This window comes from Theobroma cacao, chromosome 1, assembly GCF_053813885.1.
Source record: "Theobroma cacao isolate CCN51 chromosome 1, ASM5381388v1, whole genome shotgun sequence".
In the NCBI taxonomy this organism is placed as follows: Eukaryota; Viridiplantae; Streptophyta; class Magnoliopsida; order Malvales; family Malvaceae; genus Theobroma; species Theobroma cacao.
Genome location: NC_142639.1, coordinates 38,236,455 through 38,260,882, shown reverse-complemented (window position 1 = coordinate 38,260,882; position 24,428 = coordinate 38,236,455). Strand labels below are relative to the sequence as shown.

At 35.6% G+C, this 24,428-nt stretch overlaps 5 protein-coding genes across 8 annotated transcripts; 1 reads left to right on the top strand and 4 right to left on the bottom strand.

Moving 5' to 3' along the window:
* The first annotated feature begins 488 nt into the window (after positions 1-488).
* Positions 489-1,791, top strand: EXPA17 (expansin A17). The gene is made up of 3 exons (XM_018124276.2): positions 489-701; positions 808-1,129; positions 1,272-1,791. The coding sequence occupies exons 1-3, from the start codon at positions 563-565 to the stop codon at positions 1,579-1,581; spliced, it is 771 nt and encodes a 256-aa protein (XP_017979765.2). The 5' UTR covers positions 489-562; the 3' UTR covers positions 1,582-1,791.
* A 164-nt stretch (positions 1,792-1,955) lies between these two features.
* On the bottom strand, positions 1,956-4,200 carry LOC18613836 (integrator complex subunit-like protein). Its single transcript, XM_018124282.2, has 6 exons — positions 3,962-4,200; positions 3,631-3,828; positions 3,387-3,510; positions 3,019-3,092; positions 2,634-2,791; positions 1,956-2,397 (listed from the first exon to the last, which is right to left on the bottom strand). The coding sequence occupies exons 1-6, from the start codon at positions 4,051-4,053 to the stop codon at positions 2,234-2,236; spliced, it is 810 nt and encodes a 269-aa protein (XP_017979771.1). The 5' UTR covers positions 4,054-4,200; the 3' UTR covers positions 1,956-2,233.
* A 999-nt stretch (positions 4,201-5,199) lies between these two features.
* On the bottom strand, positions 5,200-6,523 carry LOC18613835 (germin-like protein subfamily 2 member 4). Its single transcript, XM_007051273.3, has 2 exons — positions 6,078-6,523; positions 5,200-5,974 (listed from the first exon to the last, which is right to left on the bottom strand). The coding sequence occupies exons 1-2, from the start codon at positions 6,187-6,189 to the stop codon at positions 5,427-5,429; spliced, it is 660 nt and encodes a 219-aa protein (XP_007051335.1). The 5' UTR covers positions 6,190-6,523; the 3' UTR covers positions 5,200-5,426.
* A 1,406-nt stretch (positions 6,524-7,929) lies between these two features.
* Positions 7,930-13,781, bottom strand: POL (Protein phosphatase 2C family protein). 3 transcript variants are annotated; one of them, XM_088805095.1, is made up of 5 exons: positions 13,223-13,780; positions 10,729-12,802; positions 9,958-10,071; positions 8,510-8,774; positions 7,930-8,215 (listed from the first exon to the last, which is right to left on the bottom strand). In XM_088805095.1, exons 1-5 carry the CDS (start codon positions 13,267-13,269, stop codon positions 8,100-8,102), a joined length of 2,616 nt encoding a protein of 871 aa, XP_088661221.1. In that variant the 5' UTR covers positions 13,270-13,780; the 3' UTR covers positions 7,930-8,099. The 3 variants fall into 3 exon arrangements, with proteins under 3 accessions (XP_088661221.1, XP_088661222.1, XP_007051333.3); XM_088805096.1 differs by having other exon boundaries at positions 10,729-12,546; positions 13,223-13,778; XM_007051271.3 differs by having other exon boundaries at positions 10,729-13,781.
* Positions 13,782-18,203: 4,422 nt separating this feature from the next.
* Positions 18,204-22,301, bottom strand: LOC18613832 (Polyketide cyclase / dehydrase and lipid transport protein). Of its 2 annotated transcripts, XM_018114126.2 has the most exons (4): positions 22,169-22,301; positions 20,427-20,644; positions 19,654-19,821; positions 18,204-18,672 (listed from the first exon to the last, which is right to left on the bottom strand). In XM_018114126.2, the coding sequence occupies exons 1-4, from the start codon at positions 22,203-22,205 to the stop codon at positions 18,469-18,471; spliced, it is 627 nt and encodes a 208-aa protein (XP_017969615.1). In that variant the 5' UTR covers positions 22,206-22,301; the 3' UTR covers positions 18,204-18,468. The 2 variants fall into 2 exon arrangements, with proteins under 2 accessions (XP_017969615.1, XP_007051331.3); XM_007051269.3 differs by lacking the exon at positions 22,169-22,301 and having other exon boundaries at positions 20,427-20,976.
* Between the last annotated feature and the right edge of the window lie 2,127 nt (positions 22,302-24,428).

Here is a 24,428-nt window from a genome sequence, read left to right as displayed (position 1 = left end):
AAAATAAAAATATATTTAAATATTTTGGAATATTTAGAAACTTCTTAAAGCATAATTTGCACCTAGTTATGGATATAAAAGCTTCTGAGATTATAATATTCAATTTTTTTTAATTTTAGTAGAAAATGTTAATAATTACTACGTACTAAGAAAATTTTTGATGATCAATCTTATCTTCACGAAAATTGAAGAATGATGATGAGTGAGGAAGGGGCATAAAAGAAAAACTAATAAACTGAAGCAGCAAGTTCATAACTACTGCCACATGGGTTTGAATATTTAAATGAGAATTTCCGTATGACATCATGAATTACGGATTCTTTCTATCGTTAAAGAATCATGGAATGCCTTCATCCAGTCAACAAATTTGCAATGATAGCTTAATGTCTAACAATACCGTTCATATTTTTTAATTATTATTATCAGGTAGCTAGCACTGACTATAAATATCTACGATTTTGGCATCTGCAGCATCAAAGTCACCCTTAGCTCTAAATTCATCAGCATCAGAAGAAGGAAAAAAATCCATTGTTTTCAGAGGGAGGGAGAAACGAAAAACAGAATGGAGAGTGCCTTTCTATTCACCACTGCCATACTCCTTGTGGGGTTCTTTTCCACAACATTTCACGTAGCATCTGCTGCCGTTTGGCTTCCAGCCCATGCAACTTTCTATGGTGGAAGTGATGCTTCCGGCACAATGGGTAAGTTTTAATTTTTATTTCTTTCTTTATATCAATCTGCTCATTTTAATGCATGAGTTAGAGCTGTTGGTCTTGAACTGATGATTACCATGTTGTGTTTTTCCAGGCGGAGCTTGTGGTTATGGTAATCTCAATACGGATGGTTACGGGATACAAACAGCTGCACTCAGCACAGCTTTGTTTAACAATGGCGAGTCATGCGGAGGCTGCTATCAGATAGTCTGCGATGCGGCCAAGGTACCGCAATGGTGCCTCAAGGGCAAATACATTACCATCACGGCCACCAACTTCTGTCCTCCGAACTATGCACTCCCAAGTGACAATGGTGGTTGGTGCAATCCTCCCCGACCACACTTCGACATGTCTCAACCTGCATTCCAGACCATCGCCAAATACAAAGCTGGGATCGTACCAATCCTCTATAGGAAGTATGTTGTTTCATCTATGCCCAGATTCTTCCCCCTGCTAATGTTCAACTTGGATTTATGCATTGTTGTTGAAATAAGGCTAAGACTATCTGTGGATAACTGATTACTGATGAGAAGTTGAATTCTGTTCTGTGTTTGCCAGGGTTGGATGCAGGAGAAGTGGTAGCATCAGATTCACCATCACAGGAAGGGACTATTTCGAGTTAGTGCTCATATCAAATGTTGGAGGTGCTGGAGAGATTTCCAAGGTATGGATAAAGGGGTCCAAAACCAATAAATGGGAAACCATGTCGAGAAACTGGGGTGCCAACTGGCAGAGCTTAAGCTATCTAAACGGTCAGAGTTTATCCTTCAGGGTCCAAGCCAGTAATGGAATGATTCGAACTGCTCTTAATTTGGTGCCTTCCAATTGGCAATTCGGCCAGTCCTTCAAAAGCAACGTTCAGTTTTAGATCTTTCCTATTGTTCATGTATTTTGTTTCGCCATACCTTTTTTTTCTTTTTCTTCTTCCAAATTGTATCATACAAAGTGTAATCGTTTGGGTTGTGGCTTAGCCTTTTGCAATGAAGCCCAGCAAGTGATTTACAACATATATAAGCCAGGCCAACTATAGGCAACTCTACTGCGTTGGCATTGACAGATGCAACCAGTATTGCAACTCGATTCTTTATTCCGCTTTAATGGAATGGTAGAACAAGTGCAAACTATAGGCCATGTAGGTGTACCAGGTTTTCCTGTAATAATGTTTGTTTAAGGAATCCTCCTGTCTCCCTGCTGTGCGTCCATCTATATACTTGCTAGTACTTGATAGTTGGTATGCAACGATTTGGGAAAAATTAGTTAAAAATATCATAAAAGTATATTTCCAACATTAGCTTTCCAAATTGATAACCTAGTAAGAGAATGATCGATCTCAATTGAAAATGTACAACATTACATCAGTTATAAGAAAAGTAACTAATAGTAGTAGTAAGATGTCCTTTCCTTTCTAACTGGACAACTTAGTGCAGAGGTAGCATTATAGCCTATCAAAGGACAGTAAAGCACTACAAATGCTGCTTGAAATTTCGGTATGGTTGACAAGCTGCTTGTATAACCATTTGTTATCTCCTCATTACACGTTGGCGTTCTCGTTTTCGGAAGCGCTCTAACATAAACTCATCTGTTGCAGCTTGCCTACTTCCTGCTGCATCAGTGCTTGTATCAGTTGGTCTGGAGCCAGAGCTCTCATCCTGTGAACCTCTGTCCTTGTACAACTCAGGATGTTCTGCAAAGTTCATGGGGAGGAAAAGGGTGGGAAAGAATGAACAGCACAAACCTTACTAAAGAAACAAAAGCAGAACAATAAGAACTGGAGATTACAAATTCACATCAAGCAATGACAAAATAGAGCCAAGTAATACAAACTAGTGAAAGAGCACAATCAAAATCCCACCAAAGGCAAACTGAAGTTAAATTCATTAACCTTTCATTACAATAGCATAAAAAGAACATGTAACCAACCTCTTCTAAGTTTTTCAGCATAATCCCTGCCACGCTGAAAATAATCAGCACTGAAACTTGACGGGATGCTAACTTCTGATTTTGCCCGTCCCATGAGCCGCTTTTCTTGTAGCAGCTTTTTGGCAGCCTCTGTTTCCTCTATATTTCTTAACTTGTATCTGAAAGCAAAGAAATCAGCAAACATCATCTATTCATCTATTACAAAGACAGTGTTACACACTTTGGCCATCATTTAGCGGGTCTAAAGACATTATAACAAGCCTGCTTAGCATCAAAAGCATAGCAGCTTAACATGGTCTGACCTAGAAGCTAGATCTTCCCTAAAAGGAAGAAAATTAAGGAAGCACAAACACTCCTTGAAATGAAAGGTTAGTAAAAGGCATACTCAATAGGCAGCTGCACTTCAGCAATCCCAGTAGTCCACTGTGTCGAACTTTCTTCTGAATTTCGTCTCTTCACCTGCAAGGAATAGGCAAGAACTTACAAAACATGTTTAAACAAAATAAAGAGGTAGCATTATTCATATGAGAGTAAGAAAGTGGAATGCTTAAAACTAAGGGGTCGATTAAAACTAGGCGCAAAAAACTATAACCCGAAACTCCAAAAGCAATCTTCTTTTAATCAACGAAAATTCAAATGCAAATCTTCATAACAAACAACAAGCAAATTTGTTTGCCAATGACATTTACGAATAAGCAGCAAATCAAAATCTTAGCAATATGATCGGCATTATATAAGGAAATTCAAACTCACTTTAAGATGCTCGGGAATTTTATACAATTCATCTTCTGCTCGCGTTAAATCATTCTCAACTTCGTTTTTTGTATCCATGTTCCTCCCCCTTTTCTTCGCTAATTCTTGCTCTACATATTTTACCCTAAGTTTACAAAACAATTAGAGACAAAAATTAATCAATAAATAAAAAATAACCCTCCTTTTTTTAGAAAAAAAAAACAAATTATTTCTTATAAGAAAAAAAAAAAGGTAAAATGCATACATGTTTGGATCCTCAACCATGACGGCGGTTTCTTGAGCGAAGGTGTCTTGAAGAACAAGCTCCTCCTTTTCTCCATCAGCTTCGCCCTTTTCGGTAACTTTAGCGACGACGCCTCCGGTTTGCACCGTAGGAATTGCAGGGATTCCTGACTTCCTCTCCCTCTGCTTCTGCAGGAATTTCACTTCCTCTAACGCCAATCTATACACTCAATGATTTTTTATTAGCTGATTTATTTTATTATATATATATATGTATACATTTCCAACTTAAATTATCAAAACAAAAAGTGGGAAAAAGAAGGGAAACGAAAAACCCTAATTAAAAGATTTACCTTCGGTCTTCTTCGTCGTCTGATTTGGGGGCGGGATCATCTCCTTCGTCTTCTTGGATGCTTCTTTTTCTGAAATTCTTCTTCTTCTGCATTTCAATTATAATTATCTTCCAATTTCCTCCTCCAAAATTCCTGTAAAACAGAAAACTCGGGAATACCAATTGAATTCCGTTCGATTCAACTTACTTCCCCTCCTTCCCCACCTCACCACTCACCGCGCTCTAACAAACAACATCACACAGCCATAGGGTAAATTCAAAACGCCAGGTTTCGACGCGTTTCAATCCCGGCCCAAACGCATCGTTTTGTTTATTGGGCCTGTTCTAGGGGCCCAATGGCACTCACATGAGGCAACAGTTGTTGTTCTAGAAGCTAATTTGGAAATATCCCAAAATATGAAATCATTCAACATCTTTCATATTCGAGTGAAAGCATAAGCAAACCTAAATGTATTAAATATATATATATACAGTGGCTGGTCTATCACTTTGGGTACAGCCTGTTGGTACTTATGAAAACGATGTAACTCGTTTACTTTTGAGGAAGACGGTTCCCATTGAAGGACAGCTAGATGTGATCAGTATGATAGTTTTCGATTCACACCGTTTTCTCTCTGCCAAATAGCATTAGCGATTCGATAACCATAAGAGAGGAGGTCCTCATTGGTTGGAAGCCTCCACCTGTAGGGGGATTTAGAGTGAACGATCATGGTGCATATTGATGCACTCTAGATACGACGGCTACGGAGAATTATTCGGGATTCCAACGGAAATTGACGAAGAGCTTATGCGGTGACATTGGATAAGTTCTCAAACATATCGAGTTGAATTGTGGGGGTCTATCGTGGACCCAAGATAGCATAGGATTTGGGTTATAGAAAAATATGATCGCAAGTTGACAATAAAATGGTGGGACTAGTCATTACTTCAATTACAATCTATCTGTGTGCGGATTCGGATTTAATTTAAGTAGTTAAAAAGCTATTACAATAATAATGGGAGGTGAAAGTATTTTATATTTCTCGGTAAAGAAATGTGGTAAGGGACAATATGAGAAATAAATATTTTTCTCTAAAAGAGAGTTGTTTAATTTATGATAACCCTTCAATTGAAACTAAGAGATCGTTGATGAATAATATATTGGAGGTTTGCTTCTCTAGAATGATTAGATCATAATGATATTCTCACTTAAAAAAACATTTCAAATGTTTTAATATAAAATGATAAAAAAAAAGGACATGTTACAAACAATATTTTCCGTTTAAATTACATTATTCAATTCTAAAATAAGAAAATACTGTTAATTACGAATATCCAGCTACACCCAACTCAAATTATTATTATAACCCATAGATTTTCTTTCAAGTTTGAAAAATGAATATAGAATTAATACAAAATAGTACTCTCAATTAGGTTTGGAGAGCCAGGATTTGCTGGATTTTCTCCTCAAACTCGAGGGGCTCTTCTTAACTTTTCTTGGGGGCAAGCTTGGTTTTGATTTTGTTGACTTCCTTGGTGCCAATTTGGAAGGCCTTGGTCAAGACATTGTCTGGCACCGGGGGTGTCGAGGTAAACAATGTGGCGGCGATAGATTGAGTTCCGGGCAGTTGGCTGTTGAATCCTGCGATCACGGAAGCTGACTTGTCACCATTGTTCTTCTGGAAATGAACAAGACCCTTGGGGAAGACAAAAATGTCGCCTTTCTTGAGGGATTTGGAGATCAACTTGTTTGCTGTAGTGATGAATCCTGCATCCAATTCACCATCAAGAACAAAGATGATTTCAGTGGCACGTGGGTGAGTGTGGGGTGGGTTGAGGCCACCAGCTTCATAGTCGATGCGGGCAAGTGACACGCCAAGGGTGTTAAGCCCTGGAATTTTGTCAACATTGGCTAATGTTACAACTGATCCGACAGAATTATTGATTACTGCTGGATTGGCTAGACCGCTAAAGAAAAAATCAGCTTCGGTTACATTTGCTTCGTCCTTGCATGGAAATCCATTCACCTTTATTCCTACAAGCACATATAACATCAGATTGATATATGTTGGACAAATATTGCCCTGTTCGTGAGGAAAAAACAAGAAAAGTAGGTGTTGCGATTAAGGTTTTTGTACCTGCTGCTTTGTTAGCTACGCAGAGATCCTGGAGAAGGTCAGGATCAGATGCAACCACGCCGAACAGGGCAATAAAGACGAAGACATATGCCAAAACCTTGACTGCAGCCATGAAGATAACAATCAAGAGAAGCAAAAGGGGAGAATAATGGATTAGACAAAAAGCTGAGAAAAGCTTTTGTTTTGATTGTTGGAAGAGAAAGGGTTCGTCTACTTTATATAGAGAGAGAAAAATGGCTATGGAATGGGTGGTGTAGATGTGACCTTAAAGTTTGGAAACAGGCCTTCAACTTAAAAACAAAGCAAATTGTTACCATCTTTGACCCCATAGCATTCTGGGCTTTTCGAGGGGACAACATGTAAGGAAGAAGGAAGCTAAAAGATTTTAATGCACGAATAAAGAGAAAAAAGAATGATTGGACCTTGGGAGCCACATCATGAATGATCAAACGTGATACTAACTTAAAGAGCAGAAAAAGGCGTTAAATTATGAGAAGTTGAAGCGGAAAGAAGAGCAAATAATCAATAGTTTGGTGGGGAGTTTTGCAGGGATAATGTTTTCTGGCTTTTGGGAAATCAAAAGAGGGGAGTGGAGAGAAGAGCAAGACATTTTGCATCACGCCAGCCAGTACCTACCACGAAGAAAGCGATTCCCTTCAGTACGATGAACGGGCCCTTTGGGATGGGATGGGACGGGGCTACTAACACTTTCGCTTTCCATTTTTTGTGTGTCTCCAACTTTGGTTTTTATTGTCTAACATCCTCGTTTAACGACAAACAAGCATAAACCTTGATTCTTGGCAAAACAACCGTGAAAAATATTTACTGTGGATAAATTTAAATGGGTTGGTTTACCAGCTGTTGTTGCAGTGGTTGAATTGTCCTGTCTGGTAGCTTCATTACAGCTTTACAGGATCATTAGCAGATAGCTCATGCATATAATATATATAGTTCATTTTAGTTCCGGTTCCTGTAAGTGTAAGCTTTAGATAAAGTTCGCTGCAATACTTGGCTTTAATGAAAAGTGAAGAAAAATGCTTCTGGCACCTCGAAAATTAATGGCAGAAACTGATGTCGATGTGCCACTGCCGATTTTTCACGTATTTGGACAATATGATAGTCTGGAAAACTCAAAAAAATGAAATATTGTAAAGTATTTTCTTTTGTTTCCTAAACAGGTATAGTTAATAAGAATTACCATAGTGCAGTGGCTCATTAGGTAAACCTGCAGTTACCAAGTGTCTTTCGTGGATCTACTGTACCATGAAAGCCTAAGCCTGGCTACCAGAAAAAGCTTGTAAAAGGTGGAAGCATGCATTTTTGTGGTCCTCAAATTAACCCGGAAGTAAGACTTTCTCCATCGATATTGTTTAAGTAATAGTTTTGGTGAAGGAAAAGAGAGCTACTGAGAAGGAAGAGATCTACGTAAGCCAAGGCAACACTATTCACCATTGATCTCCCGGACAAAACGAGTTATTGTATGCTTTCAAATTTTAGTTTAGACCCAGAAGAAGTAAACTGAAACTTTCAGCACGAATCAACTCATCCGCAAGAAGAAACCAAGTTAAACCAATTATGATAGGCAGCCTTCAATCACCATAAACTAAATTATCCTTCAAAGCTCAATCTAAACAGTCTTCATGAAGAAAGTGCTGAAAAAGGGCATGAAAGGTAGTACAATTAGCTAAAGTAGTAAATCTCTTAGGCGGTCATACCAAAGATATGGGTTGTTCAGATCTTGTTATGGTAAGAGCAACCTTATTTAGCCAAAGGAAAAAAAAAAGGGCAAAGCAAAAGGAGAGCTACCTTATCAGGTAGTGTAGCCATTAAGCCAACAAAAAAAGTAAGAAAATGCGGGCACGAGACTGAGAAACTTCTATTGAAGAGAGAGGGATACGCCGACACTAGGATTCTCATTCATTTCTGAAATGCATAAATGATTTACCCCCTACTTGAAAAGATTACACTGTTGAGGCAATATGCAAATATGACAAAAAGAGGGGAAAAAAAAAGAAAAAAAAATCATCCAGAAGATCTCCAAATCCTTCCCTCCAATGAAACAACCATAACAGAAACATCATCATGATATTTACGCCGATCTCCATGAGGTATGTCAAGCAATTCGTGAAAATCCATTCCTGCAAAAATGAACAAAATCCCATTCAGTACAATGTGCAACACAGAAGTTCAAATTAAGTCATGGTTTTCCATAGATTGCAGTATAGCTGGATGAAATCTAAATCCATTCCTTTTGCAGTAGGAAGAAAAAAGCATTGAGTTGAATGCTCAAAGTCAAGAAGAATGACCAAATTCTATGTTGCAGTTGTTTTTTCCAAAGAAAACCACATCTATTAAGCAGCTACATCTAATCACAAGAATAGAACCTTAACTACATAAAACAAAATAAAAAACAGTATATTCAATAATCTTACCATTCTTTTTGGCAGCACGGAATAGAAGCTCTGCAACAAGGTACTGTGCAGGATCACCTTCAGGGACGTTTTCCATGAACCAAGTGACATGAGCAACAACTTCCTCACTGCTAAAATACTGGTAAAGTCCATCAGATGATAGTACCAAGAATCGGTCACTAGGGGAGAGCCGATGATGAACAACAGAGGGGATGCAGCTAACATAAGGAGCATCTCCCACATAATCAATTTGAAACATCTCTAGCAGAGCCTCATTACAAGTTGGCTGCATCCAAAAAGTGAAATCAACAAAGAATCAATCATTTCAAAATCAATGAAATAGCATAGAAAGACAACAAATAAGGCAGATAGGTTTTTGTTAACATGGTCTGCAGCAAATGACGAAAGGTTAATGTCACTCTCCAACTTGACCTCATGTTTTACTTCACTATAAAGTTGTAGTCTCGAAATGCTCTACAAGGAAACTACTAAAAGTGAGTGCTCATTACTAACTGACATCATAAAACTTTCAGGCCTAGTTTTCAAGCACACTGCTTAAGCATCTCCTCGTGTAAGATAAATAATACAGTGATTAAAGTTATTTACAATTTCATTCATCAAGCCCAGTAACAAGCTTCTGATTTGAATGTCAAACTGCCAGGAGAGGATTGCTAGAGATCACTAAAGGTTATTTAAGAAGGAAGAGAAAGAGAGGCAAGTATAAACTATTGATGGAACGATCCTGTAAGCAAGAATTCCAATTTGATTGAACACAATGAAGCACACTAAACTTGCCCATATTTGCTGAAAGTTTAAATAGTACAATGTAGGCATAGCAACAGTTGTGTGCATTTGCTTCCATGTGTCAACATATACAAATATCTGAAATGAAGTGGTACCACTGTATCAGACTTCAAGTGGATATGCCAATCATCAAATTGCAGACAGAAGCACAAACAAGACTTCCTATCCGAATTCCTATAGATATGCCCTTCAGTGCAACATCTGAAAAGAAATTCTTATCCAAAATTCATATATTTTTCACCATGTATCCTATCTATCTGACATAAACCAATCAGTTACCTGCTCTCTTAAATTCCTGTGAAATCTTACATCTTGAGAACCACAACTTATAGGACAATCGATTATATGCATCCATTAGAAAATTTTACCCAGATAAATATCAACTTCATTGACCTTGCTAATACTTAAAATACTGAAAGAAATTCTTGTTGTGACCAAATAATAGATAGTACAACAGGTTACCTAGCCGACGAAATAAATCAAGAATAGAGTAAGAAGCAAAAGAACAATCAAGAAATTCTGTCAGGTTGTATGTATTTTACACAGAACCATCATAATTTCTATTCTTTTATCATTTTACTAGTTATTCATTCTCAAATGACAGAAAGCAAGAGCTGAAAAAAAAAAAGAAGAAAATAACAGTAAAAAATGCTAGCTCAACCAACCTTCTTCAAGAAACCAGCACCAAATGCTCTAGTGACTTTCAATTGCCCCTTTACCCTATCATTGGAAATTGCTTTCTCATCATCAGGATGCTCTGCCTTTATTCTTAAGATTTCCTGCCAATAACAATCAAGAACAGGTGAGTATTCCCTAATGACATCTGGATCAATTTCTTGTTTGACATATATAAACTTGATGAGTTTTACTTATAGTTTCCTGGAAATTATAAACAAACTAATATTTGAAGCCATCATCAAGGGCAACTGATCAATTGAATATTTATCTTAGTCATTCACATTGAGTACACATATCCATGGATTGGGACATTTGGCAACACAACCATGCCAAGGCCACTAAGGGAGGGTAAGCCCACCATGTGAGCAAAGGGCCCACCATTTTTTCAGTTCATCAACTTATAGTGCCTAGCCAGTGGCTCTTTAAAATGGAAACTATACAGTTAAGATCAAAATCTCAAACAAGTGGCAAAATAACAAACATGTTGAAGTATTCATATATTATAATGCAAATTTGACTTTGTCAATTAAGTCCAAACTACATACATAAATTCATAAAACAGTTTGTTACATTTTCATCACTCTGGATTCAAACATCACATGTGCCATACACATATTTTCCCTGCATGTTTGTCGCAAAAAGAAGATTTTTACAGTTTACAAGGGCACAGTTGTGATGAATATCACCAAAAGTCCAAAGCAAATAAATTATATATATGTATAATTAAAGTTGAGCTTGTCAGAAATACAGTAGCAAACCTCTTCAATACTTGTGCTGTGGTCAGTGGAAAGCTGAACCGCCTTCATCTTCAATCTGCATATAGAGATGTCTCTGTTTTTATTTATTATGCTAACTTGACCGTGTTGGTTATGCATAGGAGACTCCTCTGATATTCTGTCCAGCTCCATACGCACTAACGACTCTCTTGATCTATTTCTATGCCTTAAATCATCCCTTGCAAAATTTGGATTGGGGTGGCGATCATTTGGTCTTTCTTGTGCCAAGATCGCACAGCTATCCCCAAGGTTCATAACATATACATCCTGATCCTTCATTAACATCACTAGAACACATGATCCCATCAAAGCAAGCTCTGGGTTTATGTCAAGAGCCTTTTCCACCATTTCCATATAAGCCTCTTCTGTACTTTCAAGCGCTCGAGCCATTGCTCTCAACACAGCATCATGATCAACAACTCCAGACTTGCACCTCCTAATAGGTCCTGAAGATTCAACTATTCCCTCATCCACACAAATCTCTTCTCTGTGCCAATCATAACTCCAAGGAAAAAGCTTCTTCCGTAATGACTTCTGCTTCCGGTATATTTTTCTTATCTTTGAACCAATCAAAGACTTTCTTGTACTCTGTCTTTGCCCTGACATAGAAGCAGCAGCTGCAGTACTTTGATTATCAAAATCAAGCCCAACCCCACCATCTTCTCCTGAAGTAGTAGGATCTTCACCTCGAATGTTGGAACTATCATCTTTGGAATTCGATGAGCTGCAGTCTAAAGTATCTGAAATTGGTTGACAATCACAAGAACCCTTTCCTTGCCTATCCATTTGTGAGATTGACAAAGACCCTTGACCATCCCATGGTTCCATCTGAAGTAGCTCATATAGCCGCATGCTTTTCCGACCTTGACCAGCTAAGTTTGCATGTGGAACAGACTCAGATTCAACACGTAAATTGGAATTTCTACAATCAGATAAATTCTGCTCCACTTTACCTCTCACGTCATCATTTTCCTCAACTATTTCATTATTAGAAGACTGACCCTTGCTATTTTCTCGATTAAGAAATTCTCCTATGCTAGACGATAATTCTTGATCTGAACAAAAATTTGACTGATCTTCTGTGCTGCACTCTAGACCAGTATCAGGATTTCCACTCTTAGATATTTCAGATTTTAACAGATCAATTCCAGATTTATCATCATAATCCCAGAGCAATCCTTCCAATTCTTTGTCTATGGCTTTATAAAGATGGCTCATCAGAAAATCCGGAGCATCAGGACCACTAAAACCATCGTATATCCCAATAAATAGCCATCCTTGCTCTTCAGAAAGTACAACATGAACCCTATCTTCACCAGCCTTTCCATGAGCCCATTGCAAGTTGCGACTGTTCCCATATTCCCCTTCAGATGGCCCCCCTTCAAGACAATTCCGAGAGTGTTCTGATCGAAACTTTGGCTCCTTAACTTGCCATGCCAACTGGGTCACCGGGTGCAAGAAAAATCTTTGCATCCAACCAGACCCCATTGAATGCTTTGAAAAGGTTCTTTTCATAGGTCCACTAACACTTCTCATGAAACGCTGGAAACGAGGTCTTCTACGACCACGTGCAAGTGGAGCGGAGAAATTGGACTTATCAGTAGCATCAAGGGGTCCAGACATCACACCCTTCTCAATTGGTCCAGACATAAAACCACCTCCCCTATCTAAAGGCCCGGAAGCAAACCCTCTCTCAAGAGGTCCAGACATAAACCCGTTCAGAGGACCAGAACCACGAGGAACTGGCTGCAAAGGGATTGCAGCAAATGAAGAGGTACTTTCAAATGATGCAGCAGGCTCCTGGACATCAGTAGCAAACATTGCACTCTGATTACCAGTTCTAGCTGTAGAAACATTTGCACTGACAGATGCACCAGAGATGGTTTTAAATGTGGTTTCCGGGAAACTCTTACTCTGTCTTTGTAGTCCTGAGGGATCCTCTACAGCATCATGTCTAAATGACCCACTCAAAGTCTCAGAATCAAGAGTACTTGAATCAACAGTAAACCTCTCAGAGTTTGATGGAGTAATGGCAGGAGAGTCAAAAATCGTAGGCCTAACATAACAAAATGAATGGCCTAAACCTTCATCCAAAGGCTCCAAAAAATCTAAATCAACCCCACTTTTGCCATTAAACGGCACAAAGCAACCAACAACACGAGAAGTCCCATTACCCATTTCTCCTTTCTATATTAGGAACCCCCTAAAGACTAAACCTTTGATGGGGAGGGTTTCTATGACTTTGCACCATAAGCAAATGAGAAACGAAAGAACTCAAACCAAAACCCCAAAACCCAATAAACCCCTTAACCACCCTATCACTATTCTGATAACTTAGCATCATAAGAATTAGCAACTTTGCAGCTAAAATTAGCATAAACCCAAGTCTTTCCTAGATAATTAGAATTGAAAAACAGAATATATATAGGCAGAAAAAAGCAATAACTAGAAAGAGTGAAAAATGTGACGATCTGACCTTAAAGAGTGGAAGTTGAAGCATGAATAAACCAGTGGATCGAACATACCCAGCAAAACAGATCTACTGGAGAAGAAAAGGGACAGTAAATGGAACACATCAGATAAAACAAAGACACCAAAAATTTAAGATTTCTTTTTGTTGTGGAATCTGACAAAGTACCCATATTAAAAATTAAAACCGAAAACCCAGATTGAAACTACCCTTCCCATGATTGAATCATGCAGCCATGTAACAACTGTTCAAAATCAAGACATAAGTTCATATAAATTAATATATTTATGTTTATAATATATACAGTGTATTTTGAATGGAAAAAAAAAAAGGAAGGAGAGATTTTTTGAGTGAGTTAAACAAGGAGGGGGAAATGGAACTGGAGAGAGGAAGAGAGGGAAGTTTGAGGAGAGAAAAAGAAGAGGAGGAAATGTGGGTATTAGTTTTTGAGAGATTAAAAGGAAAAAAAAAATGGGATTTGGCTATTGATGATGAAGAATCAATGTTTAGTTCATCAAGGAGGGTCTCTTTCTTGGGGTTTTCAAATGGTTTGGGAGGGTAAAAACTAAAAAAAAAGAAAAATAATAAAAAAATAAAAAAACTCTAATTTCTTTCTTCAGTATTTTATAACAACGTTGAAAAGTTGAGACTGTTATAACGTGGGTTTGGTTCGGTTTGTTTTGTTTTGTGTTTTCGGTTTGGTTTTTTTTTTATTGGACTTATACTTGAATTTTTTTAAAAATTTTCTTACAAATGATTGGCGGTGTGTTTGTTACTGTTGGAGTCAATAAATTGGCAATACACATTATCATACTCATCAATAAAATTGTATGGGTGGGGGGTAAAGTGGGTCATCCGTTCCTAATTTTGAGTCTTTGACCTTTACAAAATAAATAAATAAAAGAACAATTTAATTTTTTTCTATTTTATTTAATTAAAATTATAATATTATGTTTACTATTTTGTCACAGATTACACATCTCAATAAAATAAATAAATGAATCTTAAATTTATTCGTAAAATTCTTCTTCTACTTAATAAATATGGTTTTTGAATTAAAAATATAAATATATAATCATATTTCAAAAATATCAAAATCAAAGTAAACGTGAATCAAAAGTAGATTTTTCTTTTTCATGGATGAAAAAATTCGTATAAAGACTAGTTGCATGATTGAATAAGATAAATTATCACGAATTGTAGGTCAATAATTTATTTTTTGAATTAAAAATGTGAATGTGTGATAATTTTGACTTAAAATAATGTTATTTTTTAAATATTCTAATAAGGGAAAAATGATATTGAAAGAGATCATTTAAATATTTATTTCAATTTGTTTGGTTTTTTCTTCTTTAAAAAAAAAAAAATCAACCCTTCATTGAATAAAGAACAACAAGTTGTCTGAAATATTTGGACAATATGTTCCCCTACTTATATATTTGCTTCTTCAATTAATGATCCCTTTACTAAAGTCAAAACCTTTTTTGTAATTTATTTTAACTATATTTTTTGAACTTCATTTATTGACCGTACCACTTACTGTTATTATCATCAAATAATGTACAATATTAATATAAATTATTCAGAAAAAAAAACAGATAATAATCGATATGTCAAATTTAAATTATTATGAAAAAAATCATTTAACGTATATCGCATTCCTTGCAGTTCAACGGCAATCTAAGTAGAACTGATAGGCGAACGAAAGAGCTAAAACTTATTACCCCGTGAGAACACAAATTATGTTAGAAGTAAACCTTGGATTGACTTTGTTTACATGCAAAAGAGGTTTGATGGGTACGTGTTCTGGATGAGACCATAATTATTAGCGGTTTTGTTTGTCAAATTAAAGAGAAACACATTTCAAAGAGTATGGGTTTATAGTTTGACTGACGACAGTTTCCAAGACATTATTCTGAAGCCTACCAAAAAGGGAAGAAAATCAAGAAAAAAAAATAAAGGAGATAATTCAATTAAGAAAGATATGTCAATAATTCTAGGCACATTAAATGTTTAAAGGGAATTTCTCAACCAAGAGATAGAGAGATATGCTTTAGGGAATAAAAATTAAACTGAAATGTAATTAATATATTTTTTTATACAGTGTAGTTGGGCATCTAAAGCCATGCCTAACATGGGGCAAGGGATGCCGAATCCATGACCTTTTGTATCCTTACATTGTTGACTAACTAAACTAAATCCACTAGAATATATGATGACCAAACCCTGCTTCCCCAAGTTGTTGTCCTCTTTTCAACGCCTATAAATTAATTAAAATTTTCTTGGCATCATTTCTCTTGTCCATGATTTGTTTAGATCAAGGTTTAAACACTAGTATAATGAACATGTTTCAATAGAATAATGACACTTACTTGCATTAAAAAAAAAGTGGTTGAAAGTGGGTATCTGCAACCAAAGTCTACGACCACAAATTAATCCTTCATATGCAAACAAAATCATAAGTCAGGGAAATTCCCATTAAGAAATATATAAGTAGTCATATTAAATAATAATAAAAAAAGAATCCCCCCATAAAGTCTAATTTGGTTCCCACATCCTTCCAAAAACCACTCTCCTATTGAATAATGTAGTTCGAAAAAGAAATTGAAAGAATTGGCAGTAAGGAGATGAGTCGAGATCAGATTCTGATGTGAATTACATCAAAGTGGGGATTAAAGTAAATGAAACCCTTTTTTAAAAACAAGATTTGGATTTGTTTTTCCGAATCCACTTATGGTTTGTGTTAGTTGATTAATACTTGCCAAAAGGTCATAGGTTTTGACAATTATGTGGCTAAGGATCATGATGATTAATTTGTGATCAAGCATATAAAATAAAACATTATCTCTTTTTTTTTTTATTTTCTATTTATTTTTGGGTTGGGTTTTGTATTGAGTGGATTTGCTCTGCCCAAGGCAAGGAGTCTCCATCTCAAAAAAGCTTCACAATCACAGATGCCAGAAAGAATAATGATTCCGTCCAATGATCATTAGTCAGAAGCATTTTTGTGCTACAGAGAAAAGGAGTAATCACCGAGCTGGTGAATGATTAATTTCACTTTGCTGTAAAAAAAAGAACTCATATCTTATTGCTATAATTGGAGAAGAAACTGTGAATGTTCTACTATAGTAAAAAAAAAAAAAAAAAAAAAAAGACAGACAGACAGACATGGAAATAAAGAGAGAGGGAGGGAGGGAGAGAGTAAAGCAACGTGAAAAAGTGCCAATTATAAAGTAAACAGGATCCGACATATGATTATATTATTTTGGTTATCAACTTATAATAAGACACCATTGGCTTTGCCTTCAGTTTATGGCTTACTTTTGTTTCTTGCAAGTAATCTAAGTCTGAGGTGATCTTTTGATAATATTTAGTTCTATACGAATCTCAACCACATTTAATTGTTTCAGAACGACACCGTTCAGTTATACGTACATTCTATCCTACCTGTTCCGACTTTTTTCTCTTTCGGGCTCCTTTGTATTGAAATGGCGAGCTTGTAGTGGTGCATAATCTTCATAGTTAGTAATAATACCCCCTGGCCCCTGCAGTGTGGGCTTGGTGACAAGTCACCAGCTGCCCTAAATGATGAATCCTAGACCCTAATCTACTACCATTTTCGTCAAACATTATCCGACAATTCACTTTTAATGGCTTCTAAAGAAGCAGGGAACGCACGAAACGTGCTTCCGACTTCGATTCATCAACTTTGATCCTTTGCGCGAGAAAGACTGAAGAATTTAGTTAGTTTTACACCCATCTCAAATACGATATTTTCAATTTTTTTTTTACTAAATCATGGTATCAAACGGGGAAAAATAAAAAGGAAAAAGAGTTCACGTTTAAAGTAGGTGATAATCGTGTACGACCTGTCTAGCCAATAGCAAACCCTCAAATCAAGCTGATTGAAGGTTGGGTCAAGGTTATATCAAACTAGTAAACAAAATGTCGCTTTCAACTCCTTGTCTTTGACAAGCTCATACATATGGGGTTTGGGGGGGAACTGAATTTGAGCTTTGTCTTGAGTTGGAAAACAAGATATGAGATATGTAAATCACCAAATACCTGCTTCTTATTTTCATCAGGAAAAAATATCATAGTAAGAATGATCGGAAATCGAACAAGAAGGTGAAGGAAGCAATTAATTACTTAGAGGGTGACCTCCACCGCAAAATCTCCTTGATTAGATTCCTGCATCAATGGGCTGAAAAGTGGAAATTCTTCCCATTTTCAACCCTCGTGGAAAAGGATTGATCAATCAATTGCTAATCTCTCTTTTTGTTCCTTATTTGACGGGGCAATCTTGAGATCAACAGATGAACTTGATTGGAAATGCGAACTAACAATCTTCCCAATAATCCAAACAGGCAAAGTCATCCAGGGATGATTCTGTTGGATCTGCCCTCATTGCCCCCCCAAGGATGTCAATGCGGCTAATAGTACACTAACAGGATTAGGAAATAAAACCATATAATTCGGGTAAACAGCAAAAACATAGTGCCTGTTTGTACGAATCACCTTACCCGCATGTAAAAATGGGTCAAACATGTTGGACCCACTTCCCAATTTGTTCGTGCACCTTTTTGTCCATGTTCAACATTCAGCTTCTTACCCCCTTTGCGACCACTTACTACCGTATTTTACAGAACAAATACATCTAATTCTGCAAAAGGTATTTATCCCTTCTTCTTCTTCTTCTTCTTTATTTTTTTACCTCCCTTTTCTTTTTCCACCCTCTTGGGTTTTTGATAGTTCAATCACCACAGATTGCGGAACCCCACAGTATTGGACTTCGTGTGATCACCTTTTGTAAAGTTTGGCCCTAGAGTCACTTTGATGTTTCCCTAGAATTTGATCATGTTCTTCCCCTTTACTTGGAACATATCCCTTTTGGCCCTTTGAGGGCTGTCACAAAAACTTACCCAACGTGCCTCCTCTGCTCAACAACATCATTGTCATCATTTTTCAAATTTTAACCCACGAAAAGGACATGTAACATCATTAGTTCTTTTACTATAAATTAATAGTAAATAATATATTACACTAAAGAAATATTAAACCCTTTCACCAGAGTGTCCATCATACTCAATTCTTTCCCTTTTCCTCAACTCTTTCTTAGACAATGTAAAGCATGGGCATATCAATAGGTGAAAAAGGTTTGGGTTGAATCATTCTTCCATTATGAAACTTGATCTTGAACAGATTATGCTTGAGTAGAGTGCATGGAGACTTATCTGTCCAAGCAAATAATATTAAAGAGAGTTCAAAGCACTTATCACTCTCTTTGCTTCTTCACGAATACAGGAAAGGTTCGTCTTTATCTCGCTAGAAAGTCTGCCCTCCACAAGGCGAACTGGCAACCACATCTTTGGCTTTACATCTACTAAATAAGAAAGAGTTGTCTGGAATTCTTGACCAGCAAATGCTTCGTTGCCTTTGCATTTTCCTTTATTAAACTGCACACCCCATCATTAAGAGAGTTCTTAGCTTTTGAATTATAAACCTTATATCCTAATCAAAGACTATAACAAATCTCAAAAAGAATTATTTCCGAGGAAGCTTGTGAGAATCATATAAAGTGTACTCGTCTGAAGCCAAGCCTCAAGTTTCCAAACAGGAGACATCTATACCAATACAATTGCTATATCATATAATTTTATAGATGCAACCCTTACGAGCAACATGTTCTAAAAACAATCATGCTCAATACCAGTCAGAACTTTGGAATAAACAAGCAGCAATATAAGATGGGATGGAATAAAAAATGTAACATAAAAAGTTAAAAGTGAAATGCACTTGTCATAAGATAAACAAGTGCTAACTGCAGCCAAGCCAATACAATTTCATTTCGTTTAGCTCAGTCGTTTGCATTGCAGCAGACACAATAAACTTACAGCGAGAGCCAACAAAGAAGGCTAGTTTCTTAAAGGCTTCAATAAGTCTGAGGGCTGAGTGGGTGAGTATGGATCAAAATACTTTTCTCCATTTAGCAGGAAATGGATCCTTTCAGTTGACTCAAGCTTCCAAGAGGGTGTAATACGTAACCATTTGGATTAAATGAGGTTTATTTTTTTTGGTACAATCTGTCGCTATCTTTTATAAGGTATCTCAAAGCCAAAATTCGTGATAAACTTTAATGATGAGATGTGACTTAGTCTTGCTGTGAAACACAGACTAAAGGACAAGATTTGACGGGATCGAATTCTTCAATCAGCTAGGACTCAAAACTCATTTCGTTTCTGCTACTTCATTATTATGCCTTAAGTCATAGTTTGCAGCTAACTCATGATCTATTGCAATTCCTCTTGAACTAGCTAAACAATTTGTCAAAATGATAAGTATGAAAGTTGCAGCCAAAAATCAGACAGAGATAAGCAATGGCCTGAATAATATAAATTCAAAGGTGCTGAACAACCTAACAACAATTAATTCTTTACCTGTTCAATCAACCATGTCCCTTCAAAACGTGTAAAGTCACCTTCAACCATCTTAAATTGAATTTCACGCTTTTTTCCGGAAGGCAAAATCTCAAGATCTTTCTCATAACAATCTAAAACTCCTTTAGCGTTAAATTTCAAACCCAAGGGCAAGTTCTGCTGTCCAATCTGTTGAAATAATGTAACAGAATGATTACATCAATTACATCCATGACAGAAGGTAAGGACTACACTTCAGAATAAAAAAATCTGTATCCAGACAAAAGTTCTCAATCAAGTGATAGACAAAGCATCAAAGCATTCACTATATACAAAGAGCAGTTGGTTAGCGATTGGAGGGTGAGGAACGTATATCAATAGACAACATTATATACATATATCAAGAGAATGGAGTCAATGCTACCCTACCCTATCAAACAGTTAAATTTATTTGGGAAAGAAGAATAATACAGCTTTTCAATCCCTACAACATCCTTTCTCCGTTTATCCCTTTGCTTAAGTAATCAGTAGGAACTCAAAAATCCCGTTTTTGTTTTCTTGACTCACCCAGCATTTGACACTCAAAATATTCACTAAATTCTTACCCATATTAAAAGACACCCAGAAAAACCTTCCTTTTTGTTCTAAAAATTCCGTATTTGCTGCTGTCTTACCTAGAAGCTTAATTGATCATAAGCACAACATTGTCAAAGTCCACATGCAACTGAATTTGAATCAAACACCAAACGGAGTACAAAACACAAATTCAAAGAAACGGGGTATAAGTAAATTACCTGATAGAGTCGAGCAAATTTGTCCTTTTTTTCAACAACTTTGCTGACAGCAAGACCCGGAATAATGTCAGCCAACTTCTCATAGTCAGTCAAAATGTTCCAAACAGTATCGAGGCTGGCTTCAATCCCAATTTTGGACCGAATTGTACGAGAGTTACCTCCAAGCTTTTTAATCTCAATAAAAAAACCATCTTCAGACAACGTCTGTGTCTTCTCATCTGACAAAACAAAACCATCATCATCGTCAAAACAAACATCATCATCGTCATCACCTTCATTCGTGTCGGATGAGGTGGCGTCAGAGTTGGAACAAAAAGGGTTGGGTCTGAATTTAGAGAACAGAAACCTGGGACAGGAAGTTGAAAGAAAAAGGGAGGTGGTTTTGTCGGAGATTGGTGGGTTGAGAAGAAATCGGATGGTGGGGAAAGGCGCGAGCGCGACGGTGGAAACAGCAGTTAGTGAGAGTGGTATTGGATAGGCGCGCATATTTTGTTTAGCTTAACTGAAAGGCCACAGCCCCACATTTTTCACTGCCAGAAATTTTCCGGGGGATTTCGGTAGGTTTCCAAGAAAATACAGATATTACTCCCAGGCCCAATGATTGTACGCCACTTAGGCTTGCAAGTTCACATCTCAAGCTGCCCTTGGGTCCTAATTCAGACCCATTTTTCCTTTTGGGCTCGGGAAGCTGATTCACGTGCTTATTACAAACCTTGATTATTGAAGAATAAAAAACTTCCTGGCAGGGTATTTTTTAAAATTTTTAAAACACAAAAGTTATTCTTTCTAATGAAAGGTAATTTGTTTTGTCGTTTACCCTACGAAGAAATATTTATTACTTTATATAAAAGTAGCTCCCGGAGCTTCTGTTTCAATTGGTCATTCAATTGAGTGACATTTCTTTCAAATTTTTTCTTTGAAAATCTAGGGGGAACTTCCATTAATAATGAGGAATCAAAGGGCTGCCCAAGCAAGAACAAAAACAACGTCCAGAAGGTTTGAAAAGGACGATATGACCCTTAAACAAAAACCAGCATGTCTTCCAATAACACCATGAAGGCACCAAAAAAAGACACATCAAAACATCCAAGCAAAAAAGAAAAACTGGGATTGCACCTTTACCATCAGCACACAATATGATCCCAGCAAGCAAAAACAAAAGACAAATTCATGACTATACAATCAAAAGGGTTCAAAGGAACTTACCACCGGCCAAAGAGGCACACAGCAAGCACAAAGACACTTCTTTTAAAATGACGATGTTTAGGGTTTAAGGTTTTTCTTGTATAAATAAAAAATTTAGAATAAATGATATTCATTCTTTTAATAAGTGATAAGTGATTAGTGACACAATATATAAATTGATATTGAAAACAATATCATATTTTGAAAAATAACGAGAGAAGTTAGTAGAGTTAATTTATAGTTTTGCAAAAAAATAAGATTGAAGTAAAGATATTGAATAAGGTTAAGTTATTAAATTTTATGTGATGTCTTTTAAGCTCATATTAATATGTAAAACTCATAACAAAAAAAGAAAGAAATATTGTTCAAAATTTAAAATTGAAAGAAGGGCATGGGCTCAATACTCTCCCCAACTTTCAGAGAACACTCCTTATAATGAGGAGTCAAGCTATTCAATCAAGACCCTGCATAGATGCACTATTTATCATAGAAACAACGCACTGAGAAGGGAAAAAAGAAGAAAAAAAAAGTAGAAGAAATATCCAATATAGTAATACCTCGAAAGTTTACATTTTCTTCGCAGCTAAGAGACATTTTGCGAAGGCCCAGAAGAGATCACAAGTCTGCGAGCTTCAGAGTTTACCGCCATTCTTATAGCTATCAGCGTGGTTTGAAATCAATACAAACAAGTAACCAATTGCCAATGGCGCATTAATGACACTCAGAAAATAGAGGTGGTGGGCGAGTTATGTTTATGGACAGGGGGCCCCCTCGTACCCTAGCCAAGAAATAAAACATGGTCTGGGTGCGTTTAATATGTAACAGGTATAATGCTCACGCTTAAATGCTTTATCACCTTGGCTTTTTGTTTCATTCCATGTATAGTTTCGGAGAGTCGTGACATACCCCACATGTTTCATTTATGTTTTTGTCTGTGCAAATCGCTGGAAGGGGATGGGAGATGGTACAAACTTTATGTATAAATAAAGTTATACAAATTTAAGATTTACTATAATAAAAATTTAGAATACAAAATCTAACGCAGAAAACAAGCGAAGGGAAAGTGAACTTAATTAAATGAATAAATAAATCTAATTATAAGATATAATTAATTGTTACTTTATCAAAATCAAGTAAATTTAACTTATTTTATAAAAAATAAAATAAATATAAATAATACAAATCTACACTTCTGCATTGAAAAATTCTAACAGAGAAGTGATCGAGTACAGCGTAGTGCAGAAAGTAGGCGAAAGGAAAAGCCGCATTGCTTTCACGCGCTTCTCCTCCCACATGCTAGCTTAACTACAATTGTACCCTGCGGTCCCTGCCCTCCTTCAACTAAGCTGATTATGTCCCTCTTTTCAGCTTTAAAACTCTTTTAAACTCGCCATTCATACACAAGTAGGGATGGGGTTAGAACATTTTTAAAAGAGAAGTTAAATAAAAAAATATTAAATAGTTGAAAATTTTATATATAATTTAATTATTATTTATTTAAAATTTAAATAAAATTTGAAAGATATTAAATATATAAAAAATGTACATTAACAATGATAGTATCGTATATATATGATTGAATGAAACTATAAAAAAAATCTCTCTCACTCCTTGCGTATAAGAGTGAAAGAGAAAATAATTTTTCAAATTCAAATAAATTACCTCTTTACTTTGTGTGTTCTAACTCTCTCTTTATTTTTTATTTACCTCTTAAATTGCTAATTAACATATTGGATTATTGAATTGAACTATTAAAATATAATATGTTATGATAGGTTATTTCGTTATACTGTTAAGATATAATATGTTATGATAAGTTTAGATTTATATTAAAACTTAATAAATTTGGATTAATAGATTCACTTTTATTTTTTTTTAATTTGATAGGCTTAATATATTAGTTTAGAATTTATTTGCCGTGCTTAACTAGCAATTTGTTAATCATAATGATTCTAATTTTATCAAACAGTTTGAAAAATAAAACTAATTATTAAATAAAAAATTATTTTGAAAGCCATAAAAAATATATATAATAAATAAAAATGTATTAAAAGAAATACAATTATTTCATTTTATCAATTTATATGTATATCTTTATTATTTAAAGTTTGCAACATACATGTTATAATGCATTGATTGTTATGAATAAAAAATGATTTATTGATGAAAATCTAAATAATATTGTAATTTATATTTGAAAATTATATAATAATTTATTTATTTTTAAAGATTAAAATTATAAAAAATAAAATTCAGGTAACAGAAAAAAAAGAATATGACAAGTAGAAGATAAAATCCACATATGACATAATGAAAAAGAAAAAAAATAATATAATTGATACTTCGTAGAAATTTGTGAAAGAAAAACTATAGAGATTTAAAATATATGAATAAATAAATAATAATATAATAATATAAATTAAAAAATAAAAAAGCTTTAAAATTGAGTCAAATATATAAAATTATTTTATTATTCTTTATTTGTATTAAATATTAAATAAAATTTTATTTCGGAGACTATTAAAAATAATTATAAAAAATAAAAAAACTGTATACATCATTTAAATTTTTTTTAAAATTTTGGAGGACTATGCCCCCGCGCCTCCCATAAGAGGCTCCGCCCTTGACAACAAGAAAGATTCATCATTCATTCCAACTATATACATATATGCAAAATGCCCTATCGGTATCTAATTCAAGCTTCCTTAGCCCTCAGGTTTTCACTTAAAACTAGTCTCAAAATCATTTTATTTCGCTGGTGCGTATAAGATCACCTTGAACACAAATAAAAGCATTGAGAGAGAGAGAGAGAGAGAG